Source organism: Bufo bufo, chromosome 5 (assembly GCF_905171765.1).
Source record: "Bufo bufo chromosome 5, aBufBuf1.1, whole genome shotgun sequence".
In the NCBI taxonomy this organism is placed as follows: Eukaryota; Metazoa; Chordata; class Amphibia; order Anura; family Bufonidae; genus Bufo; species Bufo bufo.
Window position 1 is genome coordinate 79,037,660 of NC_053393.1, and position 9,465 is coordinate 79,047,124.

The 9,465-nt window shown below is 47.9% G+C and overlaps 1 protein-coding gene across 5 annotated transcripts in view; it reads right to left on the reverse strand.

Annotated features, from left to right (window-relative positions):
- Positions 1-9,176, reverse strand: part of VPS13B (vacuolar protein sorting 13 homolog B) — a 1,020,896-nt gene extending 1,011,720 nt beyond the window's left edge. For all 5 annotated transcript variants that reach the window (XM_040432419.1, XM_040432415.1, XM_040432418.1 and 2 more), the window contains exons 1-2: positions 9,088-9,176; positions 4,854-5,034 (exon numbers count right to left, since the gene is read on the reverse strand). In XM_040432419.1, coding sequence (XP_040288353.1) covers positions 4,854-5,000 — 147 coding nt within the window. In that variant the 5' untranslated portion in view covers positions 5,001-5,034; positions 9,088-9,176. The remainder of the gene's footprint in view (positions 1-4,853; positions 5,035-9,087) is intronic.
- Positions 9,177-9,465: the final 289 nt, after the last annotated feature.

A 9,465-nucleotide genomic window follows, 5' to 3' on the forward strand; every position in this document is an offset into this window, starting at 1 on the left:
TTTAATATTTGTGGCCTGTCCAATGTACAGGTGAGTATGTTTTTTTTTTCTCCACAGCTACAGCATGCAGCTGTAGAAATTTAAATAAGTAAAAAAAAAAAAAGATGGACGACCCCTTTAAACAAGTTTCTTTTTTAGATCAATACCAGATTGGTGGGGAGCTCACTTTTGGCACCCTATTGTGTCAACTGTTTGAAGGGGCTGTTGCATCCAAATCGATCATGCCATTTATTTGTAGACATAGGGCCATCAACCTGCACGCCCTCTTCGTGGTGGCGGTGCTGAATAATAATGCAGCTCGTTTCCATTCCCACGTAGAATGAATACATTTTTTTCTCTAATTCATCATATGTACCCCAAAATGGTGCTAATGACAAATACAACTCACCTCAAAATGTAAAGGTTGACAGTAAAATAAAAAAAGGTTTCTGCCCTTAGAATATGGCGACACAAAAATAAATGCTTTTTAAAAAAAGGTTATCCAGGCATTCTAGTAATCTCACATCATCTAATCAGTAGTTGGCACTAAAGGCTGTATTACACGAGGATTTGCATCATCTTGCAGCATAATACTGCTGCCGATTGCCCGATGAACAAGCAGCGGTCTCCTCCGCTAGCCAGCAAGCGATTGCCGGGAAGGAACGCTTACCTCCTGACAATCACTTGCTGATATGCCTGTCTAAGGACTAAAGGCTTAACTTGTGGAAGGAAGATCTATTAGCGCACAGGCTGCAGGCTTTTGTGCCGGGTCACAAATGGATGTGGCCGCATGGTAGTAATTGCATCTGAACAGGAAGAGAAGTGCACACATCCACTCGGGACCTGGTCTGAGGAGTCAGCAGCATGTGCAAATGGGGTAGAGACTGTGGCATCGGCAGAGTGAGATCTTCCTGCCACAGATTAGTACCAACCACTGATTAAATGAAATGCCCGCAGTCTAATTATTGTGCAAAAGTGGTATAACAAAAAAAAAAAAAAAAAAAAAAAAAAAAAAAAAACTGGCATTGCAATAATCTTATCAACCTGCAAAAACACACTGTTTATATTGCACAGTGAACACTGGAAAAAAAAAAAATTGTGGATGCATATACACATAATAAAAGTCCAAAACAGGCAGTTTTCACAATTTGCTGTTCTTTTGTGTAAGGCCTCTTTCACACGACCGTTGTGTGCACCCGTGGCCGTTGTGCCGTTTTCCGTTTTTTTTCGCGGACCCCATGACTTTCAATGGGTCCGTGGAAAAAACGGAAAATGCACCGTTTTGCAGCCGCATCCGAGATCCGTGTTTCCTGGCCGTGAAAAAAATATGACCTGTCCTATTTTTTTCACCACCAACGGTTCACGGACCCATTCAAGTCAATGGGTCCGTGAAAGAACACGGATGCACACAAGATTGGCATCCGTGTCCGTGATCCGTGGCCGTAGGTTAGTTTTTATACAGACGGATCCGAAGATCCGTCTGCATAAAAGCTTTTTCATAGCTGAGTTTTCACTTCGTGAAAACTCAGAACCGACAGTATATTCTAACACAGAAGCGTTCCCATGGTGATGGGGACGCTTCTAGTTAGAATACACTACAAACTGTGTACAAGACTGCCCCCTGCTGCCTGGCAGCACCCGATCTCTTACAGGGGGCCGTGATCAGCACAATTAACCCCTTCAGGTGCGGCACCTGAATGGGTTAATTGTACTATCATATCCCCCTGTAAGAGATCAGGGCTGCCAGGCAGCAGGGGGCAGACCCTCCCCCCCCCCCCCAGTTTGAATATCATTGGTGGCCAGTGCGGCCCCCCCCCCCCCCTATTGTAATAATAGGTTGGTGGCCAGTGCGGCCCCCCCCCTCCCTCTATTGTAATTATTCGTTGGTGGCACAGTGTGCGCCCCCCCCCCCTCCCTCCCTCTATTGTAATAATTTGTTGGTGGCACAGTGTGCGCCCCCCCCCTCCCTCCCTCTATTGTAATAATTTGTTGGTGGCACAGTGTGCGCCCCCCATCGGCCCCCCCTCCCTCTATAGCATTAACAACATTGTTGGCCAGTGTGCGGCCTCCCATCTCCCCCCCCCCCCCCCCCCCCCATCATTGGTGGCAGCGGAGTTCTGATCGGAGTCCCAGTTTAATCGCTGGGGTTCCGATCGGTAACCATGGCAACCAGGACGCTACTACAGTCCCGGTTGCCATGGTTACTTAGCAATAGTACAATAGTAGAAGATTCATACTTACCTGCTGGTGGCTGCTGCGATGTTCGTGTCCGGCCGGGAGCTCCACCTACTGGTAAGTGACAGGGTCTGTGCGGCGCATTGCTAAATGAACTGTCACTTACCAGTAGGAGGAGCTCCCGGCCGGACACGAACATCGCAGCTCCCAGGTAAGTATGAATCTTTTACTATTGTACTATTGCTAGTAACCCGCTGCCACCAATGATCGGGGGGGGGGAGATGGGAGGCCGCACACTGGCCACCAATGTTGTTAATGCTATAGAGGGAGGGGGGGCCGATGGGGGGCGCACACTGTGCCACCAACGATTTATTACAATAGAGGGAGGAAGGGGGGGGGGGGGGGCGCACACTGTGCCACCAACGATTACAATAGAGGGAGGAAGGGGGGGGGCGCACACTGTGCCACCAACGAATTATTACAATAGAGGGAGGAAGGGGGGGGGCCGCACTGGCCACCAATGATATTCAAACTGGGGAGGGGGGGGTCTGCCCCCTGCTGCCTGGCAGCCCTGATCTCTTACAGGGGGATATGATAGTACAATTAACCCCTTCAGGTGCGGCACCTGAGGGGTTAATTGTGCTGATCACGGCCCCCTGTAAGAGATCGGATACTGCTAGGCAGCAGGGGGCAGTCATGTACACAGTTTGTAGTATATTCTAACTAGAAGCGTCCCCATCACCATGGGAACGCCTCTGTTAAAATATACTGTCGGAAATGAGGTTTCACGATCTAACTCATATCCGACAGTATATTCTAACATAGAGGCGTTCCCATGGTGATGGGGACGCTTCAAGTTAAAATATACCATCGGATTGGAGAAAACTCCGATCCGATGGTATAAAAGGGACTCCAGACTTTACATTGAAAGTCAATGGGGACGGATCCGTTTGAAATGGCACCATATTGTGTCAACGTCAAACGGATCCGTCCACATTGACTTGCATTGTAATTCAGGACGGATCCGTTTGGCTCCGCACGGCCAGGCGGACACCAAAACGACTTTTTTTTCATGTCCGAGGATCCTCCAAAAATCAAGGAAGACCCACGGACGAAAAAACGGTCACGGATCACGGAAAAACGGGACCCCGTTTTGCGGACCGTTAAAATATACTGTCGTGTGCAATAAGCCTAACACAAAGACACTGCAGTATTTTATGAACTTACACAAATGACACAAATACAGTATTTCGTAAATGCAACCTTATGTCAAAAACACTTTAAGGCTACTTTGACACTGCAAAGCAGCGTTTTTGTGTGCATCATGGTAAGCTGAACATGTCGAATCCGCCATCAAAAACCAAGTAAGTCAATGGTGCCAAATCAGTTTTTTTCGGACACGAAAAAAACGCATCCGGTGCCCATTGACTTACAATGGTATTTGATGCCGTATCAGGCATGTTTGTTTTTGATATAATACAATCGGACCCGTTCTGAACGGATGCAGCCGGTTGTATTATTCAAACTGTTGCGTTTTCCTATGGTTTTGCGATCCTCTGCCGGATCTCAAAACCGGAAAGGAAAACGCAGATGTGAAAGTAGCCTTATTTTTATTTCGTTTTCCAAGACCACTTTGAACAAACAGAATACCATTTTATCAGCATACAGCTCTGTCAAGTGTGTGCAAAAAATATCTGAATGCCTCCACAACTGGCTCTCTTTATTACTAAAAAAGATGAGGAATAAAAAAATACCATAGCATATAACCCCTTAACGACCACCCACTGTCTTTTGGCAGCAGGCGACGCAGGTCCTCAGTCTCTAGCGACATCCTTTGCTGTCGCTGTAGTAGAGGTGGGTTAGCAGCTCCCGAAGCACTCCTGCTCTAAGATCTACTAACAGCTCAGGTTATGTGACCAGCCATGATCAAAGGGTACTCCTGCCTACGATCAGGTCACCAGGTTTCCTAGTGACCCAATCAGAGATTAGGGCAAACGTCTGCAGTCAACCATGGGGACCTACTAAGTACCCCCGGGCTGTCTGTTCAGTAATCCTGCTGTTACGGCACACTGGTGTTGCCCTCTAGTGTTTCTTAAACAAATAAATGGCCACGTGCTGCCGTGTCAATGACAAAATACACAGTTATAAAAGCAACAGGGAACGGTCAAGTGGACGAGTTGGGTTACTTTCACACTTGCGGCATAGTGATCCGGCAAGCAGTATGCCAACTGATGGCATTTGTAAGACTGATCAGGATCCTGATCAGTCTTAAAAATGCCTGATCAGTCAGAAAAATGCATTGAAATGCCAGATCCGTTTTTCCGGTGTCATCTGGCAAAACTGATCCGGCATTTATTTTTTTCACCTTTTTTTCTGTCTGCACATGCGCAGACCGGAAGGACAGCACTAATACATTCCTATGGAAAAAATGGCATTCAGGCAAGTCTTCAGTTTTTTTGTCCGGAGATAAAACCGTAGCATGCTGCGGTTTTATCTTTTGCCTGATCAGTCAAAATGACTGAACTGAAGACATCCTGATGCATCCTGAACGGATTACTCTCCATTCAGAATGCATGGGGATAAAACTGATCAGTTTTTTTCCGGCATTGAGCCCTTTTGACGGAACTCAGTGCCGGAAAAGAAAAACGCTAGTGTGAAAGTACCCTTATGTGAAGCAAATCTTAAACTAGGCAATATACCTGTTCAAGAACATCCAGTTTTAATTCCAGTTTACTAAGGACAACATCTCCGCCCCAGAGCGACAGCTGCAAGTCCGAGGGCTTCAGATTCTTGATGTATCGATTCACATAGCTCATCAAAATCGGAGTCACATAGGACTCCAACATCGTTAAACCCTTCCAGGAGCCGACGTCTGCTTATCTGTATTTAGGGGGAAGAGAATAAAACAATGTAAATATGTAGTGATTTCTATTAGGGCTTGGATCAGCATCCTCTGGCACTCCAGCTGTGATGAAACTACAACTCCCAGCATGCACACTTGCTTGAAACTCCCAAATAATTGATTGTAGAATGCAGGGAGTTGTAGCCTCTCAACAGCTGGAGTGCCAGAGGTTGTTGACCCCTTTATTATGGCATATAGGCTAAATAAAGGTTGTTTTCCCAATCGGGACCCCACTCCTCTACGCATAACCAAGACCTGCTGCAAAGAAGCTCTCGCTCAGGAAAATTAGGGGCCTATATAAATTACACAGACAACCCCCACTCATTCAGTTCAATGGGCTCAGCCTACATCAGATGCCAAAACAGACTAAGGGCTCATGCACATGACTGTGCTGGCCGGGCCCATACTGCGAACCGCAAATTGCGGTCCGCAATGCAAAGGCACCGACCGTGGGGCAGCCGCATACGGATCGCGGACCCATTCACTTGCATGGGGTCCGCGATCCGCACCGCAAAAAAGTGTGCAGTGTGGAGGCATGGCCAGAAGCACTCCGTAGTGCCTCCGTGGGGTTCCGATCCGTGCTTCCGCACCGCATCTCTGGGTTTGCGGACCCATTCAAGTGAATGGGTCCGCATCCGTGATGCGGGGTGCACACGGTCGGTACCCCGTGTATTGCGGACCTGTCATATGCGGGCCACAATACAGCCACGGCGGGGCAATGGCTGTGTGCATGAGTCCTAAGCCTTTTCATAAAGAAAACTTAGAGGGAATCTGTAACCAGGTTTATATTGCCAGAAAGCATGGACAGAAACCCTAATTACCTAGACCATGGGTTCAGCACTCAAGCTGTGGTGAAACTACAACTTCCAGCATGCATACTTGCTTGGCGGTTCTTGGAACTCCCATAGAAATTAATGAAACATGCTGGGAGTTGTAGTGTCACAACAGCTGGAGTGTCGGAGGTTGCTGACCCCCTGATTTAGACTTTAGTTATCCAATAACAGTTCATCGGCTGCAGCGGAAGTTGAGTGCTGGAGTCCTCTCAATGACTTCTGCGTGTCCTGGAGTCCTCAATGTTCATCAGCTGTGGCTCCCTCTGCTGCTGACTGACAGCTTTCAATCGGTGGCAGGACGGCAGCCACAGATCATGAATGAGAGGACTTGCGCTACTGCTAATAAACTGCGATTTTAAGAAAACTATTGCAAGAAGAAAGTAAGTGATCCAGCACTGCAATCAGTGTCTCTGTGACTACTTTATACTACCCACAGCCAGGGCGGCATACACTTGGGGACAGATTGCCTTTAAATTCTGTATATTAGAACACTGCTTATGTTTCAATTCATCATCATTTCAACATCTCGATTTACTGTCTTTGACCTGGAACACGCTTGGGGTCATTTGTCAAACTGGTGTAAATTAGAACTGGCTTAGTTGCCCATAGCAACCAATCAGATTCCACCTTTTATTTACCAAAAGAGCCATCAAAAATGAAAGGTGGAATCTGATTGGTTGCTATGGGCAACTAAGCCAGTTCTAATTTACACCAGTTTGATATATTACCGCAATGTTGTTTACATCCTCATGAAAAGTCTACTGACAAAAGACTAGAATTGTATTCAGTCTGCACAATCCTCCTTGAGCTGAACAGGGCACGTCTCAGGCCTTATGCACATAGTAACATTATGGCCTTGTCTGGTACACAGCCGCAAGGTTTTATTCCTGAGCCCGAAAATCAGTACCATTCACCTGAATTGAGATTTTTCTGTAGCCGTTTTATGAATTTCTGCAAGTTCTGTTAGATAAAAGGGACAGCTGCAGAAAATGTACCGAGTGTGAATATAACCATAATCTCCTTCACACACACACACAACATTTCTTTCAACCATGACTTTCAAACATTTCTCATGCACACGGCTGTGGCCGTATTGCGGGCTGCATACAGGGGGTCAGCAATACACGGGCATCGGCCGTGTGAACCTCAAGCCACGGATCGTGGATTCATTCACTTGAATGGGTCCGCAATCACGGAGATGCGGAACGGAGGCACGGATCAGAAGCCAACGGAAGCACTACGGAGTGCTTCCGTGGGTTTTCTGTCCGTGACCCCGCACCGCAAAAAAGTAGTGCATGCAGTAGTGCACCGTCGGATGCGGATTGCGGACCCAATTCAAGTGAATGGGTCCGCGATCCACATGTGGCTGCCCGACGGTCGGTGCCCGTCCATTGCGGACTGCAATTTGCGGTCCGCAGCACGGGCCCGGACAGCACGCGGTCGTGGGCATGAGCCCTTAGCAATAATTGAAGCAATAAATAAAATAAAAAGGTGGAATCTGATTGGTTGCTATGAGCAACTAAGCCAGTTTTCCTTTAGACCAGTCTGATAAATCTCCCCCACTGACTGAGTGAAAGGCTGAAGGCCTAGTTCACACTTCAGTGAATCACGGACAGCACACGGATCCATTGATTTATGTGTTTTTCACACGTCAGTGGTTTCCAGTGGAAAAATCACAGAGACATGCACTACTTTGGTCCGTGATGCGGCCCAGTCACACCCATTGAAGTCTATGGGTCTGTGCTTTGTCAGGGGTTTTTCATGGACCATTGGTAGAAGATACTTTTTCAGCTCAGCAGTATCTGTTGAATTGGGGTGATACACAGAGGGTGAACAGACATACGGACCAAACAGATTTTCCATGGACGTCAAATGGACACAGAAATGTGAACAAGGCCTGAAGGGGCTTTTTTTCTTTTCTTTATAGAGGTGTGTGAGGCTTCCTCTGTCTGTACCCCCTATACACCAATAATTCCATATGAAGGATTTTACTGTCAGACGCCATACACATCTCATGGAGGTATTCTCCTCATTACCTGCACACAGGGCCGTCCAGCCTCCGGGAGATGCTATGTAGGGTCCATACACTCAGCTCAGCGCATGACCATGGGCAGACTGGGAACTTAAAGTGGCCCTGGAAACCTAAAAGTGACCCCCATATTGTAGGCGGGTCCAAACAAGCAGGTAGGGACTACACAAGTAGGCAGGACCAGCAATACTATAGTGCAACACAAAATACGGAAGTCCTTAGTGCAGTATTCAAGTGTATCGGTATCAATGTCCTGAGGACAGTAACACATTTGAGTTCAGGATTGCACCTGCATCCACGGGCCAGGTGCATAAGCACCAGATGCTCCTACTTTTAATTCTCAGGATAGGTCATTAATATTAGACTGGCGGGGGTCCGACACATGGCACCCCTGCCGATCAGCTGTAAGAAGAGAAGGCGCGCGCACAGTGCCATAGACATAGCAGGAGCGAGCACGAAGAGAAAAGGGAGACCACACGTGTGCGTCTTCTCTTCTTACAGATAATCGGTGGAGGTCCAGGGTGTCGGACCCCCGCCAATCTGATATTGATGACCTATCCCAGGGATGGCCAACCTGTGGCTCTCCAGATGTTGCAAAACTACAACTCCCAGCATGCCTAGACTGCCTACAGCTATAAGCCTACAGCAGGGCATGGTGGGAATTGTAGTTTTGCAACAGCTGGGGAGCCGCAGGTTGGCTAGCGTACTATCCGGAGAACCCCTTTAATTTATGCTGAGAGCATCCGATGGTTATGTACCTGGCCAGAGGCCGTGAGAAATTCCCAGTTGGGTCTGCGGCCAGTCCACCCCAGTGCATGACCCATAAATGTCAGCTAATCTGCGGGGGTCTCCTCGGCTCAGTGTGCACACAGCCTGACACCGGCTAACCCAAGGAACATCATGGTGGTGTGAGGTCACCACAGACAGTAAGGTTCACAGTGAATGAGACCATTTATTGGGGAGTGTATCCTATATAGTTATCCAGAGTGACTCCTCTGACAGGACAGCTGGGACTGAGAAATTCTAGCTGACAGGGCGCGCTGGGCTTTGTAGTGTGACAACAGCTGGCGGGGAAACACAGAGGCAGCAGATAACCCCTGGCAGCCACCGCACGGTCCAGCTAGGAGCTCTGAGGCACAGCAGTAACGTGTCAGTTAAAAAAAACTTACACCAGACCCCCGCAGCTACCACCCGGTCCCGGCACTTCCACTGCCAGCCTGAGCAACGTGAAGTTCTACCCACACTTCCGGGTATATGGAGGAAAGCGGATGTGACGTCATATAAACAGCCAGGGCTGCCGGAACTTAGGTCCGGGTCATGTGACGTGGGCGCCGCTGTCAATCACTTTGAGGGGCGGGGACAGTCGCGTTCACTGGGTCACGTGGAGTTGAGCATTTACCGTAAAAACCTGAAAGAATGGAAAACATAACATTGCATTCAACGAGGACATGAATATTTTTGCCAGTTTTTCTGTAAAAATGGCAAGGAATCTTATCTTTGCTATGGATGCTATATGTGTGGATATGACTGGTCTTTTTTTAAGGGAA